Source organism: Prionailurus viverrinus, chromosome D2 (genome assembly GCF_022837055.1).
Source record: "Prionailurus viverrinus isolate Anna chromosome D2, UM_Priviv_1.0, whole genome shotgun sequence".
Taxonomy (NCBI): Eukaryota; Metazoa; Chordata; class Mammalia; order Carnivora; family Felidae; genus Prionailurus; species Prionailurus viverrinus.
In genome coordinates, this window is record NC_062571.1 from 74,471,599 (window position 1) to 74,491,129 (window position 19,531).

Sequence of the window (19,531 nt, forward strand, 5' to 3'; positions counted from 1 at the left end):
CAGGACTCTTAACGTCCCGCTGTGGGGGCCCTGACTTCTTCCCTTGGCGCCCCCCTCCTTCCCCTCCCCCCCCCCCCCCCCCCCCCCCCCCCCCGGCGGCTCCGGATGGGGCACCGTCGGTGGAGCCGGATGGGGCGCCGTCGGTCGGGGCGGAGAGCCGGGTAGGCCGGCGCTGGTCCGGGCGGGGGGCTGAGGCCGGGGCTGGAAGGTGACGCCCTCCCACCCCCGTCGGCCGTGACGTCAGAGCCGGACCGGCTAAAGCGAGCGGCGGCGGCGCGGGGCGTTGGGGTGGAGACCGCTACCCGGAGCCGAGAGGACGGACGGAGCCCACGGAGCAGGGCAGGCGACCCCGAGGTAACGCGGGACCCGGTGCGGGGACAGCGGGGGCCGGCGGAGGGCGGGGAAGAACCCCAGGGGCGGGAGGGTCTCCGTCTCCGGGGCGGCCGGGGGGCGCCGGGGCGCAGGACGCACGGGGCGCGGGGGCCCGCGGCGCCTTCGGAGCGCTCGGTGGCAGGAGTGGGACCTCGAGGGCGGCGGAGAGCGGGACCGCCCCCCGCCGGCCCCGGGTTGGGGGGGCCCCGACGCCGCTCGCGGGCGGCCAGGATCCGGAGCGCAGGTGCCCCCGAGAACGCGCCCGCCGCAGGTGAACCGAGGCTGGGACGCCCGTGCGCGCGGCCCCGGGACCGTTCCTTCCGCCCCGCTGAGGTCGGGGCGTTGCGGGCGCTGGGAGTCCCCGGCACCCGCCGCGGCCCCTCACCGCGCGCCGCGCCCGCAGCCCGGCCTCGGAGCCATGGCCCTGAGCGAGCTGGCGCTGCTCCGCCGGCTGCTGGAGAGCCGCCACTCACGGAAGCTCATCCTGTTCATCGTGTTCCTCGCGCTGCTGCTGGACAACATGCTGCTCACGGTCGTGGGTACGTTCGCACCGGCCGGCCCGGCCCCGCTCCCCGGGTGCCCCTTCCCTGGGGGCTCCACCTACCCGAGCGCGCCCCCCGCGAAAGTTGCAGAACACGCTTTGCAAAAAAAAAAAAAAAAAAAAAAAAAAAAAAATGCATCCCCTTCCACCCCCGAGTCTGCCGCGCTAGGCGACTCGCAGCCGCGTTTTGTGGCTTCGTTTTCCTGGTGGTCAGGTCAAAAAAATGTGACATCTGTTAAGACCCAGAACTTGTGTTTCCTCCTGATAATTTCCTGCTTCCCGCCCCCAGCCTGCTTTGACCGCGATGAAAAAGATTTCTACTACGAACTGGCAATTCCCAGGGTTCCAGATCACGTTACAATAGTTACTATGCTAACCAGCAAGGTGGGCTGACAGTTTGGCTTAACATTTAAAGGAGCAAGTCAATCTCTCTCCCCGGAAAAAAGGAAGTGACATTTAAATATATTGTATCGGTGCATGGCTCGAGATGGAAACATTGTAGGACCTTTTCCAGAACAGTTTGAACCGTGTTGGTTTTAGTCTTTTTCCTGTAATGGATTTTTGAGAGGCGAATTAAAATCCAGGTCTCTTAATTAGCCCTCTTAACAGCAAAGCATTTGGTATGCTTTTCCTTAAAAATGCCCACAGTTTTAGGGGTGCCTGGGTGGCTCAGTCGGTTAAACATCTGACTTCAGCTCAGGTCATGATCTCATGGTTTATGAGTTCAAGCCCCCACGTCAGGCTCTGTGCTGACAGCTGGAGCCTGGAGACTGCTTGGGATTCTGTGTCTCCCTCTCTCTCTGCCCCTACCCTGCTTGTGGTCTCTGTCTCTCATAAATGAATAAATGTTAAAAAAAAAAAATTAAATGCCCGCAGTTTTAATGAGTAATTCTTTTTTTAGTTTGTATTCTCCGGGTGGGTTATTTCCCTCCTCTCATGGGTTCCCACCTGCAGGATTATCGGGATTATCAGAGTGATAGGGCTCATCTGACTTCAGAACAGCCTCGCTTCTTCTTTGTGTTGAGTGCTCTGTCAGCAGGTGCCCACAGGTGCTTTAACATCCGTTTTTCTTTGCCTGGGTGGAAGTCTCCGGAATTTCTACATCTTCCGGGTTGGCCGAAAAATCGCAGACTCCCACTCAGGTAACAGAAAGATGAAGTGGGCCTGTCGCAGAATCTCCAAATCGTTCCTTCTCCTGTGGGTTTATTTTTCCCTGAGACACATAATGAAATTTAGGTTTCTGTTTCCTCGATTCATTCGTTTGAAGGTCTGAGTCCCTCCCTGAGGAGCTCTCGTTGATCCCAGGTCGGCCCCGAGCAGAATTCAGACCACATTTTCCTTTCCTAAAATATTCCTGTAAGGGAGCCCTGTAATGAGAAACCCCACAAAGGACAAGAATCCGGGGCAGGTCACTTCTGCACAGTCACCGGCCCTGAGGGCAGACGGAGCGCTCCCAGCCTCCCGGGGCTCTGCTCTCTCTGGCCAGAGCTCAGCGCTGTGAGATTATCCCGGGGTCCAGGCAGGGGTGTCGTCGCAGGGGCAGACCTCTCTGGGCCTCGTTTGGCATTTGACGCGACTGTAGTTTTGCTGTCGTTTGTCCTGATGACAGGTGGTTTCCGTGCAGTCCTGACCTTCTTATTCTGCTTTTGTCCCCAGTTCCTATCATCCCGAGTTACTTGTACAGCATTAATCACGAGAAAAATGCCTCAGAAGTCCAGACCGCCAAGCCAGTGCTCACGGCGTCTACCTCGGGCCGCTTCCAGAACATCTTCTCTTATTACGACAACACCACCATGGTCACCGGGAATAGCACCGGAGAGCTACAGCGGGGACCACCGCCTGCGGCCAGCACCCAGCACACGGTGACGAACACGTCCGCCGCGCCTTCTGACTGTCCCAGCGAAAACAAAGACCTCCTGAATGAAAACGTTCAAGTTGGTCTGCTGTTTGCCTCTAAGGCCACCATCCAGCTCCTCACCAACCCCTTCATAGGACTGTTGACCAACAGGTAGGTTCCGTTATTTTGGCCAAGGAGGCTTCTATTCACGTCCTTCCCAGGTCATTGCTCTTTGGGATTCTGTTTCTCCTTCATTTATCAGCGTGCCGAAAACCAGTGGTGGGCGAGCTGGGGGAAACCCGATCTCCTTCTTTGGGGTTTCTTTCCTTCATCGTGATTTCCCACGTGTTCAGCCTTTTTTGTTGCCCCCCCCACTCCTGCTCAGAAAGTAAGGAAATACTAAAACAGAATAAAGAGGCCCTCCCCGGGTGGGAGCACGTTGATTCTGTCCAAATGCTGTGTCGCGTTAGTACATTTGTCAGCCTTGCCCTTGGGCGGCAGGAACTGACTCTGCAGCCGCCGTGGCATCATCGTTGGGCTCTGTGTGTCACCGGCCTTTGTGTTTTCTTCTTCCTCTGGCCGTCCGCTTCCTTCTAGAAAGCCAAGGTGGTTTGCTTTAGTGCTGGTGTGGGGAAGGGTCAAGACGGCCGGGGAGAGAGGGGGGAAGACCAGTAATCCTGCTGCAAACATGGACCCCTAAGCTCACGCCGAGGCCACAGCATGTAATGAGCCCCCTTGCCGGTTACTCAGCTGTGTCCACACGCACAAAGAGGAGCGTATCGAGCCTGTTTTCTGGATCAGTCAAACCAGCCGCTAATGCCCCCAGATAACGCCCAAACTAGCTTTATTTTCATCTGGATGCTCTGGATGTTTTGGGGGGGGGACCCGCCTCCTCTTGAATAATTGTTCCCGTCTCCACTGTCGGTGGCCATCCGGCAAGTATCCTTCCGCAGCCCAGCTGGCCTAGCTCTGCCTGGTACGGCAGGGGCTGGAAAGCACAGGGCAGGGCACTTGCAGAGAAAGGGAGAGGGCAATCCCTGAAGGTGTCAGCTGCGAAGAGCTGGTACAGTATGAGTGGTGGGGGCAGACTGCCATATAAACGTTGTAGCCTGAAAGGCAGCAATGCAAACAAACCAAGAAACAGTAGAGAGGGGAGTGCCTGGAATCCTACTTGTGAACCAGGCCCAGACGCATGAGCAGAGACCAAGATTATAGCCGGAAAAGAGAACGTAGAAGGGTGGGCTGAATAAGGAAGGCGGGGCAAGTGGGGACGGGGCCGGGCAAGGCTATAAGAGGCCCTGAGTGCCAGGCAGAGAGAGGAGGGGGTTTTGTTGGTGTGTGTGGGGGGGGATGGGGGGTGCACTTGAGAGCCACTAGAGGTTCCAAAGCCACGTTGGAGTCCGTGAACCAAGCACGGTTTTCAGTAGGTCAACCTGTGCAAGCTGGGATCAGGGCCATCCCTACGTTTCTTTGGCCTGGATTAGGGCGTGCGGGCCCAGCTCCGCAATCTGCGGGGCTCTTTGTTCAGATACAAAGTGTTTCGAGATTGTAACAACAGAGCGTTAAAGCAAGCACGGCGCTCTTGGGAGAGCAGGGGCCAGCTCTGGGGCGGGGCAGAGGAGGTCTGCGGTGGTGCAGAGGCTTAGACAGCTCTGACCTCCCCCGCGCCCCCCCCCCCCTCCCGCCCCGGCACAAGCCGCCCTCGGACACACACACAGGGTGCTGGTCACATACTCACGGCCATTTGGAGGGAAGCACGTTTTAAGCTTCCGCAGTTTGTTTCTCTGGACTGGGTAGTGCCATTGAATAAATTTGAACAGTGCCAAGCTGTGTCCAGCCCTCCTGTGTCCAGCAATAGTATGAATTTGCCACATAAAACACGCTAGGCAAATCCGCCTCGCAAGGACAGGTGCTCTGCAAGGCCACCCAGAAACACTGTCCGCCAGGTGCCGTTTCCCTCTGTTCTTCGGCAGGAAAACCAAACAGACCTTGGTAGTCGTGGGGTTGTTTTTCTTTCTTTCCTCAGACCTTAAGAGTGCTTCTTTAACATGCATCTGGTGTAATTACAGAAAATGTCTCCGGGTTTTGTATTCTCAGAGAGCAAACAGCTCAAATCCTATATGGGGAAAATTGAGGACACGACTGTCATAATGTCTTGCCAATCACTTGGGCACGAATATTCTTAGCTGTACGGTGTAATGCAGTACTTAGAAACTCAGCCGAAATGGTGTGTTCCAGTCTTCCAAATGCAAATGTGAAAAGCTTTTTTAAAAACCCTATTCTTGTTCTTAATGCTTTGCTTATGCCATGGGGAAGAAGCTTGTTTAAAGCCGGTGAGACTGTTTGCCTATTAAATATTCCAAATGCTTTGATGTTGTAGCTACCCAAGACCCCTGTTTCGGGCTTAAAAAAAAAAAAAGAATTCCAAGAGAAACCTAATTTTGTTTTGTGATCTGTGAAATTCAGTTTATTCTTGTTTTTTTTATTTTTTTAATTTAAAAAAAATTTTTTTTACATTTATTTATTTTTGAGAAACAGCGAGACAAAGTGTGAGCGGGGGAGGGGCAGAGGGAGCAGGAGACACAGAATCAGAAGCAGGCTCCAGGCTCCGAGCTGTCAGCACAGAGCCCGACGCGGGGCTCGAACCCAGGAATCGTGAGATCATGACCCGAGCCGAAGTCGGACGCTCAACCGACTGAGCCACCCAGGTGCCCCAGAGCATGAGATGGGGAGAGGAGCAGAGGGAGACGGAAAGAGAGAGAATTTTAAGCAGGTTCCACGCTCAGTGCGGAGCCCAAGTGTGGGGCTCTGTCTCATGACCCTGGGATCATGACCCGAGCCAAAATCAAGAGTCAGACCGTCAACTGACTGAGCCACCCAGGCGCCCCAATTCTATTCTTATGATGGGTAGTCCACTTTGCAATTGAGCTAGAGCAAAATTTTAATCCCTACCTGGTTCCCCGCCGCTACCCGGCAGATTTAAAATCCCTCCTGTGGCACTGCCTTGTAATGTGGAAATGCAGACGAATTGTCACATTGGTGTTGTAGCATGAATTCTGTTGTTCCTTCACAATGATCATGATTTGTGTATTTTCCAAGCCCAGTAGACATGGATTTAGGGGACTTGCAGCAGTCTGGGCTCTCGGCAGCTCTGCTCAGGGGAGCGATGCATCCCGCTTTCCTTTACAGAACTTGCCCTTCTGAGCCGCCGCAAATAGTCTTTTGATGTAATTTGTGCCAATCGCATCTTCAATGATGAACGAGATGTGTGTGACTCACATTTTCGGCGTTGCAAACAAGTGTTTTTAAAACAGCACTTTGGGGCGCCTGGGTGGCGCAGTCGGTTAAGCGTCCGACTTCAGCCAGGTCACGATCTCGCGGTCCGGGAGTTCGAGCCCCGCGTCGGGCTCTGGGCTGATGGCTCACAGCCTGGAGCCTGTTTCCGATTCTGTGTCTCCCTCTCTCTCTGCCCCTCCCCCGTTCATGCTCTGTCTCTCTCTGTCCCAAAAATAAATAAACGTTAAAAAAAAAAAATTTTAAAACAGCACTTTACAGTTGGTTAATGTGTTTCTGATTAAAGAAGGAGTTAAAAAGACGGGGCATCAGAGCCTGAAGAGGAGGCTGAGTGAGGGCTTTGGGGCCAGTCCTGCCACCTTCTAGGCGGAGGAGTTTGCCGCATGGGAAGAGAAAGGGACTGCCCCTGGCGACAGACAGCAGGACTAAAGCCAGTGTCCAGACTCACTCTGTCTGGGTGACTTCCTTCCTTCCTATTCTTTCCACCTGCTTAAGTGTTGTAGTTTTGACATTGAGCTACTCAGAATCAACAGTGCAAGTCAAAAATCTGTTCTTCTTGTATCCGTTTGGGCTCTCTCTGATTGTACCAGGCGGAGCTAGTGGAAGCCCAAATAGTTGATTGCTACTTTGAATCAGCAGGCAGGGAGTTTAGAAACAGACCAGCCTGGTTTTTTTGGACGGGGCCCCTCCCTCATGTCTCCAGCCCCAGAAAAATATCTTTTTCCAGCCCCTGGTATGATCTCGCCCAGCTTGCCACCCTCTGCAGCGCTTCTGACAGAGGGGAAAAGACATCCCCAAAGACTGGGGGAGCTACCGAGAGGCTCGGCTGAAGGCCACTCCTCTCTAGAGCCTCGTGCTGCAAGCGGGACCCCCTCATCACGTGCGTCCCAGCCCGGACCCTCCTATTCGTGGTCAAGAGGCTGTTGCATGAGAAGCAAGCTGCCGGTCTGTTGTTTGACATACTGGGTAAGAGCTCTCGTGCCAAACCCTGCAAGTAAGAAATGACAATCCGTGAGAAATGTTTTGGGTGTTCATTGGGCTGCCCGTATGGACACAGGCAATTCTTGATTTCACTTGGTCTCCGGTACCGTGGTTTTGCTCTAAAACACGTGACCAGAGACGGAGCCAACTTGATTTTGGCAAGTGTAGCAATCCCATACCCAACAACACACTTTGCAAAGCCTGCAGGTGCCTTGGTTGACTTGATTTTTATTTAATTAATTACTTTATTTAGAGGCTTGTGTGACTTATTTTATAATTCCGGTCTACTCATTTCACGATTGCCGCTGTGTGTTAAGAGATCTCTTACCGTCTGCCCCGCGAGTGGATTTCAGGGGTATGCAGACCTAGGCAGGGATTCAGGCAGGTCAACGATATTAAAAGCACCTTGGCGTCTCTCTCCGTAAACCTGCCTAAGAACGTGGCCCTGTGGTCTCCACTTGTTTAACATGGGGCTTCTACAGTAGTTGCCTTTTGAGAACCAAAAGCTATTCCGGACGCGCTGGCCCCAGGGCTGGGGAAAGAGTTAACCGCGGGTGCTGGGGGACAGCTCCCTCGGCTTCCTCCTTAGCTCGTCATTGTCTCAGTGGTCTGCTTTTTATCAAGCCAGCATCAGTGGCTTAATTTATTTCCATAGTTACCTAGTATATTTGAGAGCCCGTTATTTCTCGTCACAAATCTTAGCTAACATCTGAATGACAAGAAGGAAGCCACAGGGCATGAAGTCTCTACAGAACGTTCGGTGTAATGGTTTTTTTTTTTTTTTTTTCTTTAGCCTCAGCCAGTTGGTCTGAAGTGAGCTTTGTGGGAATGAGCAGTGACCTTTTCAGTTTCTCCGTGGACGGGGAAACCAGCCCTTCTGGAAAGGGCTCTCCCATCCTAGATGTTGTTAGGATGGTGTTGTTAGGATATCTTGGCTTCTCCAGCTCAGAGAAGCAGCCAGTGGAATCAGGTGTTTCTAACGGGAGCAGAGCCGCCCCCCCACCCCCCAACTTGTTCCCTGTGTCAGGGAACGGGGGTCCTACCCACGGAAGTAAGAAGTTCATGGCTCACGTAACTCCCTGCCTGCACCTAATAGCTGAAAAAGACAGACCTAAGGACTAAACCTAAGAATGTTGTTTTACTTACGAACGACAGTCCGCTTCCTGGTACGTCTTAGCACAGGAATCATTCCATTTACTAACGTTCACCTCCTGTACCGCCTTTTAGAAGGTAATCAAGAAGGGAGATGCCTCCTCTCGTCCCTTCTGGATCCCCCACTTTGTGTCCTTGCTGTTGTCCTTTCCCAGGGCAGAGGGAGCCTGGGTTTTAACAGGCCTGAGAATGGAGCTTTGCAGTAGGCTCTATGGCAAAGATAAACTAATTATTAAAGACAAAAGTATTGATTTTCGGTGACGATTTAGGGAATATGGAGTTTCTCCACTGGTGTGTAGGTGTATATAATGATCATGACTTTTATCGCTTGGCACTTTTGTCTAGGGATTCGATACCTGACTTTTTGTCTTATTCCAATTAGATTAACTGCTCCCTGATGCTCTATCGAGGATGACCGTGGGCTGGGATGACGCATAAGGGGATAGTAACGGGATATTTCGTTAAAGGTTTGCTGCCTCAGATCTAGCTCTGCTTAGCACGGGGACGAGAGGCTGACTCAGATGTTTATGACTAATGTCAGCTGAGTCTCTGTCCACTTAGGAGACATCGTGGGGAAAGAGGAAGGGCGCTGGTGATCTGCCCATCTCTCAGGGACCCTGGGGCATTAGACAACTTTCCTTCGGAGGTGGGTGTTCAGGGAGCCAGAAGAATTCGAGGGTGGGGGAGTCCGGGATCTGCCTGTTGCACCGTCTTGCCTTGAGGCTGAGCCCCGGGGAAAGGTGCTTCCGGCGGTATGCACAGCGGTCAGCTTGCGCTGCGACCGTGGCTGAACCACTGGATCTCTGAACCTCTGCTCTCTCATCCAGCATGAGGGTTTGGACTGGCCAGCCTTTGAGTTTGCCATTTGGTTATTCCATACATGCTTTATTAAAATCCGCCCCCCCCCCCACAACAGTAGCTGTGGTGTTTTTATTTATTTTTTATTTTTATTTTATTAAATTTTTTTTAACGTTTATTTATTTTTGAGACAGAGACAGAGCATGAGCAGGGGAGGGTCAGAGAGAGAGGGAGACACAGAATCCAAAGCAGGCTCCGGGCTCTGAGCGGTCAGCACAGAGCCTGACGTGGGGCTTGAACTCATGAACCGTGAGATCATGACCTGAGCCGAAGTCGGACGCTTAACCCACTGAGCCACCCAGGCGTCCCAGCTGCGGTGTTTTTAAAGAAAACACAGCACCTAGGCTTGGTGGAAAGAATCCTATGTAAGCACCTGTCTCTGTGGGTACAGAGCCAGCTGGTGTTAAATGAAACGTGGACCATCCATTCTCACTGGGTGGGGAGCCTGTGCTCCTGTAACGGGCATCCCCACCAAAGCGTGTGCTGGCAGGAGCCGGCACACCCTAGGCACTCAAGATGTGCCCATTACCCTGAATCGGGGGCACGTTACATAAGTTTCCTAGCCCTCATTGTAGCCATCCAAAAAATGGGGATAATGCCACGATCTCACGGAGCTGCGGTGGGAATCACAAGTGACCCGCTCGCTAACCCCCTACTTATGGTCTTGGGGAATACCAGAGTCTCCTGGTAAGAGGAAGCTACTCCAGATGTGTCCTGCCAGGTGACCTTGGCCGGTTGATCAGGCTGCAGACTGAGCATAGTTTCACTGGTATTCCAACAGCTTTGACAAAATACTGTTTTCCAAGTAGTATGTTGAAAGGGGGTGAGAAGCCTTTTATTCCAGGGCCGCTACAAATATTGCCATATTCCAGTCCCCCACCCTCACCCCCAAGATGTGCAGGAGCTGTGGAGAAGAATAAACTGCTCGTGGGTTCTCCTCACTGAGTCGCCTGGAAGTTTCTTTGTTCAGCCTCTGGTAGTGCTGTGGAGGATGTGGTGTTGTGAATGGGGTTCTTTTGCCCGACCGAATAAAGAGCACAGACCAGTCGGCTGCAGGTTAGTCCAGATTAGAGAAGCTACCGTTTGAAGGCGATCTGAACTGCAGTTCAACCCTGGTATCTTTCCTGGTTTGCCTGATGGGCTCTGAGCCCGGACTGGTGAATTACAAGTTCACCTCAGGTCATTGTGGGGGAATTTATGCTCGGGATTGTGAAGGGAGAGCTGTCTGGGAATCTGACATGATTTCCATTTGCTACTTGTATTTTTGCTACTTAGTTTCTGAAGGGCAAGAAGCAGTTTAAAAGAGTAGGACTAGGATCTTTTAGAAAGGTTCTATTTAAAGCCGTATTCGTCCTACTGGGGAGGGGTGGTGAAGTGTGTAGGAAAGAGCCCCGGACTGTACAGGGTGACCGCAAATGAAATTAGCCCTAGGACATTTGACAAGTCCCTTTTTTGTGCCTCAGTTTTCTCATCTGTAAAGTGGGGAGGTGGTCATCTGCCCTTACCAAAATCATTGAGCTGAAGGGTGTAAGTACTTGGAGAGTTGAATGTAACTTTATTTTTTGAAAAACATTTTTAAAGTTTATTTGAGAGAGAGAGAGAGCGTGTGAGCGCCTGAGCAGGGGAAGGGAAGAAAGAGAATCCCAAGCAGGCTCCGTGCTGTCAGTGTAGAGCCTGATGTGGGGCTTGATCTCACGAACCTTGAGGTCACGACCTGAGCTGAAACCAAGAGTCGGACGCTTAACCAACTGAGCCGCCCAGGCGCCCCCAGTGCGATTTTAAAAGAAGGTATTGTCTCCGTGATTTTTCAGTTGAGCCTGGAATGCAAGAGCCCTTCCAGGCTGAGTGACTGGGACTCAAGACTTCCTTGGTCCTCATTTGGTTCCTTCTGTGACCCACAGGGTCTAGGGCTGGAGGAAAATGAAGCCTGGAGAGGCTCTGGGCTGCTCTGGGTTGACACGCACCAGCTGGAAGGCAGTAACTCAGCCGGTGTCAGCCCCCTCCCTCCCAGGGTCCTAGGGGCCAGGAGGCCGCCTTCGCTCTCCTGTCCCATCTGTACGTCAGGAGCCAAGCAGCCCGCTTATTGTGCGGGAACAGAGAGGAAAGAAGGAAGAGCAGAGGGAAGGGAGGAAACAGTTTCTGAAGCACCTTCTGTGTCCCAGGTGCCCGGTAGCAGTTTATCATCCACATCTCCCTGTTCCCTCACTCCGGTGCTGGGAGGTGGCCAGTGGTCTCTCCATGGGGCTGAGGGAGGCTTGCTTGGCTTATGTGTCCGGCCAGGGGTACGACGCCCAGAAGGCCAGGGTCTCCCCACCAACCCCGTCCACCTGATGGCCGAGCCCTGTACGCACAGCGGCTCTTTCAGAGCGGTTGCGATGTTGAATTTTTGCGCTGGCCGCAAGGCCCATTTTTCTAGGCTGGCCTCGTTGGGGTCAGAGTGAAGACAGACTTGAAGACTTCCTTGCGCCCTGATGCTCTCCGATATAGTGTCATCGTCCCTGCTGCCATTTGAATCATTTGATGACCTTTTACCAGAATCATTTGATTGCCTTTGTCCCTTTGGAGAAGCACTAGCAAAGACCGTAATGAGAGATTTAAAAAAAAAAAAAAAAAAAAAGATGGAAACGGGGACTGTGTATTTTAGACGTGTTCTGGATTACTTGCCAATACTGTGTTAACATTTATCCCAGAGAAACCTCTGTGCAGAGTGGCAGTGCTTGAATGGCTTCACGTTGCTCCAAGACAGTCAAACACAAAAAGGTCACACAGGAAGCCCCGAGTCCACGAATTTTGAGAAAAGTCTACCAAGCCCTTATCCGCCTGACCCCAAAGGGTAGGCAGGAGAGGCTCCGCCTAAAGCCTTAAAAAAATACAAAGCCGTCACCAAATGCTCCCCGTGGTTCTGTTTTGCAGAATTGGCTACCCAATTCCAATGTTTGCGGGATTCTGCATCATGTTCGTGTCCACCATTAGTAAGTGTCTGATGTTTGCCTTCGGCCTGGGGGTCATGGGGTGGGCTCTGAGGACCACACACGGGGAATTGAGGACACAGCCCCGGGGTGGGGGGTTTGTGCGTTGGTAAAGGTTGCAGAAGGGTGGGGGGGGGGTGATAGAGCTGTCGGTGGTACAGAAGCACGGTGTGGTTAGCGTGGAGATGCGCCGTCGGGGTAAGGGATGGCTTCCGAGGGCCCACGTGAGCAGGGCGGCCACGGCACCAGGCTGGCACTGATGCGTGGCCGGGCCCGTCCCTTGGCAGTGTTCGCCTTCTCCAGCAGCTACGCCTTCCTGCTGATCGCCAGGTCGCTGCAGGGCATCGGGTCCTCCTGCTCGTCTGTAGCTGGTAGGTGTGCAAATACCTGAGGCAGCCGTTCCCTGGGGGGTGTCAGTCCGTTGAGGAGGCCGCCAGCCTTGCCCTGGCTGGCCAGCCCCTTGTAGAATTAGCTGGAAGAATGTGGGGAATCGAGGTGTCAGTCGTGGTGCCTGGGGAGGGGTTCTTAGGAAGGGCACTGCTTTTTTCCTTTGGGTTCTGCTTGGTCTTACCTTTCTGTGAATCTGACGGGTTTGGGAGATCACAAGTCTGGGCCCGAGAGGGCAGGCGAGTCACAGGTTATTCTTTTTTTGTGCTCCCTTGAGAGCTTCGCTATTGAACGTTTCTTTTCCTGTTTAGGCATGGGCATGCTGGCCAGCGTGTACACGGATGACGAAGAGAGAGGCAACGCCATGGGCATCGCCCTGGGAGGCCTGGCCATGGGGGTCCTAGGTGGGCAGGGGGCACCTGGAGGCAGCCTGTGGGGAGGGGCTGGCAGGCATCGGAGGGCGACAGTGCTCCCTGAGCACTCTGGGTCTGCTCGTGTTGACAGACTCCCCCAGCTGTCCCCATTTTCATTCCCTACTTTCATGGAGCCTTGGAAAACCGGTGGGACCTTTCTGACCCAGGAGGATGTGGGCTTCCCTGCTCTGCATCTGCCTCTCAACCTGCTGGGTGACCCTGGGTCCAGATGTAAGACGAAGGAATGGGATGGTCTGCCCAGATCCTTCCTCTCTCACATCCTCTGAGTTACCATCCCACCTGAGGACTTCCCACCTTCCAAGTCCGCTTTCCTCACCTGCCCTGGCTGACACCCCCGGCCAGGGGACACCTAGCCTCCCTGAGAGGAGCGTTGGGTCCTCTCCCTTCTCGGTCACATTTCCGGCCTTCATTTGGGAGCCCAAAGTTCCGCTGTGCTGGTTTATTAGGAGCCCAGTCCCCGCGGACCCATGTCCCTGTGCTCCGTAAGCAGCACAGCCGTGTGTGGCCTGGGTCTGGCTTCTCTCTGGTCTTTACTCTGGGGGTGACCCTACTATACTCTTGCCCGTGTCTTGGGTGTAAACCAGCTTGGAGGAAGTCCCCAGGACAACTTGAAACTACTGGAAAGAATGTAGGGCGGTCACCCCAAGTAGGTGTTGGAACAAAGTACAAACTCGAGAAACAAACGGATGGTTACGGTGGGGGGGGGGGACATCAGTCGCGGGGCCTGGCACCAGCCCCTCTTCCTCTTCCTTGCAGTGGGCCCCCCCTTCGGGAGCGTGCTCTACGAGTTTGTGGGGAAGACGGCTCCGTTCCTGGTGCTGGCCGCCTTGGTGCTCTTGGATGGAGGTGAGTCCACGCGGGCACCTCTGCCGTGATCTCGCTGGTCGTGACCCGTGTCGGGTGACCCATGTCAGTAGGTGCTTGGAGCCACACGTTTTTATCCTTTTTCTCCCTCTGTCGTAGCTATTCAGCTTTTTGTGCTCCAGCCGTCCCGGGTGCAGCCAGAGGTAAGCCCCCCGGGGAAGGAGGGCGCTGCGATGGTCACATCAACTTTGTTAACCCCTGATTTTTGTTGACAGAGCCAGAAGGGGACGCCGCTGACCACCCTGCTGAAGGACCCCTACATCCTCATTGCCGCAGGTGGGGCTTCCCCCCCCAGTCTCCCTGGTTCTTCTCAGCCAAAGGGTGGTGGGGAGGGGTGGATGGCGAGAACCAGGGTTCACTTGGCTGCTGGAAACGTCACGACGTGAAATGTGAAAGGCAAAGAGGTTACATCCACGTCACAAGGAATAGCTTTCTTCCATTGTTAATTTCTGACCCTCAGCCAAGTTCCTTTGCTGGTTTTCATTTGGGGCAAAGATGTCTGGGTCACGGAGATGCCCCGTCACAGAGGTTTGTTTGTGTCAGCGGCCATCACTGTTTGGCCTTGAACCTCCGGAAGGAGTCTCTGGCCTCACTGTGGGCACCGTCGGTGGGCAGTCTGATTCACCAGGCAGGTATGAATAGAGGCTGACAGCGGAGCCCCCAGAGGGCCCAGGGGACAAGTCCCTTCTTGCGCAGAGGGCACGCCGTGCAGCAGGGAGGCCAGTCGGGAAACCCCCTTTGGCTACAGAAGGTCCCGTGTTTGGGTTCTTGGCCTCGATGGGCTCAAAGGAAGCCCTGGAGTCCTGTGACTGGTCGGAAGGATAGTGGGCCTCATTGATGCAAGAGACGGTTCACCCAGGACCGTCTGCCTCAGGGGCACAGGCCTTGGCCTGCCTCACAGGGGACCAACCTTACATTGCCTGGGCCCGGACGCCGGTCAGCAGAGGCCCTTGGGGACAGGCCAGGAGACGGCAGCCCTGAAGTGTGGCATCAGACCCAGTTAGGGTTTATTTGTCTAAGCGGTGGTCATGGACACTGGTAGGGCTGGGGGAGTCTGGGTGAACAGGATGCATGCCCTATCTAAGAGCATTCCAGGTTAGCCTTTTTCAAACGCCAGGCTGGCTTTGTTTAAACCTTCTGCTGCTGGATTGGGGTGGGGGGTGCCCGTATAACCCTGGTCTAGACCCCCACCATCATGCCTGCTGGTAAACCTCGTGGCTCTGCACCCCTCCTAATGCAGGGCACCTCTCTGTGCCCCCATCGAGATGCAGGGATGGTTCCAGAGCCCAGATGCCCATGGAGCCCGGGCTGTCTGGGGTGGGGTGAGGAGGTGTGTGGGGAGAGCGGGGCTCTCTGCCTCCCGCCACCCCCTGCCCCCTGCCTCAGGCTTTCTTTGACCCTCACTGTCCCACCCCGACTCAGGGAGGAAAGATACCCAGCATTGAATGACAGGCTACCACACTTCCAGCAGCCTCGACTCGGGGAGCCGGGGGCCGGGCGGCGTCTTATTTTTTCTGGCAGGATTTTAACCGATGAGGATGACCGAGTGGTGACAGAGGTCTGGGATGTTGAAAGAAGATTGTATTTCTTACGTTTTCCTGAGGAAAGGAGGCATACTGTGCCAATCAGGGCCACGTAGGGAAGCGCCAGGTTTTGTGGGGGGTGTGGGGGAGAAAAGGGCCAGGGGAAGGCCTAGGCCAGAGCCTTTAGTGGGGTTTGCATGGGAAAGTGAAGGCAGGGCTGGGGAAACAGCTTAGGGTCGGTGGGCTTTGAAGGTCTGGAGGCTGTCCCTGCTTGCTGGGATTTAGAGCAGGGGTATCAGTTTGCTGTGTGAGAGGTAGACAAGGAGGGGTTCAGAGTTATGGGCCCTGGGTTGTAGGGGAGAGAACGACCGCGCCAATTTGGCCCTAATTAATAGATGGGAAAGAGAGAAACAGCGAATCCAGGAAAACAGCGGGAGGGTGAGGGGACCATTTCAGTATCCTCTCTCTCTTCCACCTGTCACGTCCCAAAGCATGAAAAAAAACCTTTCTGCATTACGTGAGCACCTTAATTACACTACACAGTGTTCTTTGAATCAGGATTCTAGCAAATGAGAGGTTCATGGGGACACAGCACAGGAAGCTCCCAGCACGGTGGGGAACGGCTCTGTGCATCTTTTCCCCGATGGTTCTACATCGACAAAGGGTTCTGGCTAACAGATAGTGGATATTTGCAAAGATAGCATATGTGTATAGTTGATTAAAAAAAAATCCCTCAACGGCACGTCTGTGCCGAACGCACCAGATTTGGGGGCATCCCAGGGCATCTTTAGAAATGTCTGTATTCCTCGCACAGTAAAACTTAGGTGCAGAAACCTCCAGTTGCTGGAGTCTGTGTGTGGTCTGGAAGTGGCCCACGTGGCTGGGTGGCCTCAGGCAAGATCCTTCGTTAATAAATTAGAAGTCCTTCTTCATTAGTAAGTTGGGACGGTTAACCTAATGACCTCCGAGTCTCCCTCCAATTCCTTTATGACTCTGGGGTGCTATTTGGAAAAAAAAAATTAATACTTTGTTTAAACTTCATGTTTAATTTTAATTAGTATTTAATCTATTTAATATTCTTTCATGATAAAAATGATGATGACAGTAGTAATAAATCCAGCCTCCTCACTATTCCTTTTTTTTTAAAATCTTTTCCTTATTTATCTTTTATTTATTTTTAATTATCTTTTCCTTACAGAAGTAGATGTTCTGGGTATCTCAGTGGATTGTTCTGGCTGTGGGCATGTGGCGTTTAACTGTGTTTGGAAATAGTAGGTAGGGGACACTCAAGACCCAAAACAGAAGCCCACTAACCCTCTTCCTCCCTTAAAGGGTCCATCTGCTTTGCAAACATGGGGATTGCCATGCTGGAGCCAGCCCTGCCCATCTGGATGATGGAGACCATGTGTTCCCGCAAGTGGCAGCTGGGTGAGGACTGGTGTGGGTGCTTCTGATTCTAGAACTTTTGCCCTCGGGGTGGGTCCTGTCGTTGTAGCCCTGACAAGCTGCAGGTGCCAGGATGATAAAGTGATTGTTTCTGTTTGATACTGAATGGGGTCCGTGCTTAGGGTAGCAGTGAGCTCTGGGGCCTTTTTCAGCTCCAGGTTTTTAAATCAGAATTAGCAAAGAGGCATGAGACCTGGGCAGAAACAAGACGCAAAATACATTCAGTGTCTGCCCGTGTTTCTGAACTAGACGTTAGTAGTTATAGTAAACGTACGTGGGTAGCAGTAAGATTTATGTGAAACAGGCTGACAACAAACAGTACGTAAGAGGATTACTTTAAAAAATATTTTTGACTTAGAAAGCAATACATACTTGATTATTTTTAAAAAAAACCAAAGTACACAGATCAAAGAAGTAAATTTTAAAATCTCATGTTCATCTTTTTCCTTCCAGGCCAGTCCCCTGTAATAGTCATTGTTAACAGTTTTGTGTCTCTTTCCAGATGGTTCTGCATTTATCACCATGTGTGAGATGCTTAAAAACCCAACCCGAATGGAACATTGCCATTTATATCATTGTGTGAACTCTGGTTGGGCCATGTTTCCGTGTCAGAATGGGTAGATTTAATTTTCAAAATTAATTAGATTTTTTCAGAGTTACACATGTACTTAATGTTTAAGTTAAATAGCATTATTAGAATTATAATGAAAAAGCCAGAAGTCTTTGCCCCATGCCTCCCCATCTCTAACCCCCTTTCTCAGATTTAATTACTTCAACTCTTTTAGTTGTTTCTTCTGCTAATTTATGTCTCTAAATAATATGTGTAACTCCTGTTTTTTAAATTCCCCCATTTCTGATACTACCAGCTCCCTAACGTAGTAGATGAAGATTTAATGCTGTTATTACACCTGAAAATATCAAACAACCAACTTACCTGTTTTCTCAATTTCTGTTTTCCTAGAACAGTTATATTTGTTGGTCAGTTTGGCACTCAGTGTTGGCTTTATTGTGACTATGTAAAAATTGTTCAAAGATGAACTATCTAGGGCTTTATGATTATTTCTTCATACAAACTTTTGTTTTTCCTGGAGTTAATCATTGCCATCTCTTTCCATTTTCTTAGCTTTCCATGTAGCATTTCTGAGTGTATTCTCAAACTCTCTGGCAAAGTGAGAGGCCCTGTAAATACGACCAAGTACATCAGCAAACCTAACCTATTTGTGTTTTTGCTTGTTTATGGGTATTTGTCCTACATTACTCTGTCTTGCTCCAGTCTAGATTTGTTCACTAGGTCATCCTAGGACTTTCCTCTTCCAATATCTGGGCGTCTTTGCTTCTCTACTGTTTCTTGTATCCTTCCCTTCTATATTCCTTTCTCTTGGTTTACTCTATCATTATGATGGAACACATCCTCTAGCTTCTTCCTGAGAGTTGGTGCACGGTAGATAAAGTTCTCTGAGATCCTACATATCTGCAGACATCTTTATTCTCATGTTTGGTTGACTTAGTCTACTTGGGTATATAATTCTTGGTTGGAAATTATTTTCCTTCAGTTTTTTGTGCTTATTTTTGAGAGAGAGAGCATGAGTGGGGGAGGAGCAGAGAGAGGGAGACACAGAATCCAAAGCAGGCTCCACGCTCCAAGCTGTCAGCACAGAGGACAGCGTGGGGCTCGAACCCATGAACCCTGAACCAAAGTTGGACACTTAACTGACTGGGCCACCCAGGTGCCCCTTTTCTTCAGTTTTGAGACAACTGTCCCATTGTGCTCTAGCCTCCAGGGTTGCTATTGAGGAGGCCAGTGTCCTTCTCATTCCCCGTCCTCTGTAGGAGCTAGAAGGATCTCTTCCTCTCTGGGTATGAGTGTCCGTGACGTTTTTTGCAGTGGGGTCTGTTTTCTTCTGTACTGGGAACTTTCTTGGTTAGTCTGTTCATCTGGGAAGCTGTTTCTTTTACTTCTGGGAAACCATTTTGTATTATTTCTTTAATTCATCCTCTCCCCTACTCCATTTTATCTGTTTTACTGTTACTTTTATTGGTTCGGTATTGGACCCTTGGTGTTTCATGCTTGTAATTTCTTACTTTGCCTTTTCTTCTTCCCATTGATTTCTTCATCTTCATTGTCTAAACTGTCTATTGAATTGTTATAATCGGTGTCATCATATATTAAATTTCAAGAGCCCTTTCATATTCACTCTGAGTGGTTTTGTGTGTGTGTGTGGAAAGGTTGTTGAAATTACAACCTCTTACCACTTGATAGGAAGACTTCCATTCACTCCCCATTTCATCGTCTTATGTAATCCCTGATCTCCATGTTGCCTGGGGTCCCTGGGCCATTTTCGTCTTCTTTCTCTAAAGAAACTGTCTCCTGAGAGGGTGAGTGTGTGAGAGAGAGGGCTGGGGGTCCAACTGGTCTTTTTTTTTTTTTTTTAATGTTTGTTTATTTTTGAAAGAGCACAAGCAGGCGAGGGGCAGAGAGAGGTGGGGGCAGAGGATCTGAAACTGGCTCCGCACTGACAGCAGAGAACCTGATGTGGGACTTGAATTCACAAACTGTGAGATGTCACGAACCTTGAGATGGAGGCCTGAGCCGATGACGCTTAACCGACTGAGCCGCCCAGGTGCCCTGGGGGGGGGTCCAACTGCTCTTAAAACAACCTTTCAACCCTCTTTCCAGTTGACCGCCTCAGCCTTACATTCACAGTACTCGGAGCCTTCAGTTCCGGAGTGTCCTGTGTTTTGAGGCACAAAAGGTTGTTGCTTCTTTTTGGCTGCTCCGTGTGCAGATGGAAGATTCCAGTGTTCTCTGTCGTGTCCATCACTGCTGTCCCTCTGCTGCTGCTTCCCTCTCTGACTGCATTTTCTCCTATCTC

The 19,531-nt window shown here is 51.8% G+C and overlaps 1 protein-coding gene across 2 annotated transcripts in view; it reads left to right on the plus strand.

Annotated features, from left to right (window-relative positions):
* Positions 1–293: 293 nt before the first annotated feature.
* The window catches only part of SLC18A2 (solute carrier family 18 member A2), a 36,519-nt gene continuing 17,281 nt past the window's right edge, over positions 294–19,531 (plus strand). For both annotated transcript variants that reach the window (XM_047825174.1, XM_047825175.1), the window contains exons 1-10: positions 294–354; positions 776–911; positions 2,570–2,921; positions 11,949–12,007; positions 12,292–12,375; positions 12,703–12,795; positions 13,582–13,671; positions 13,789–13,832; positions 13,905–13,965; positions 16,545–16,640. In XM_047825174.1, coding sequence (XP_047681130.1) covers positions 791–911; positions 2,570–2,921; positions 11,949–12,007; positions 12,292–12,375; positions 12,703–12,795; positions 13,582–13,671; positions 13,789–13,832; positions 13,905–13,965; positions 16,545–16,640 — 1,000 coding nt within the window. In that variant the 5' untranslated portion in view covers positions 294–354; positions 776–790. The remainder of the gene's footprint in view (positions 355–775; positions 912–2,569; positions 2,922–11,948; positions 12,008–12,291; positions 12,376–12,702; positions 12,796–13,581; positions 13,672–13,788; positions 13,833–13,904; positions 13,966–16,544; positions 16,641–19,531) is intronic.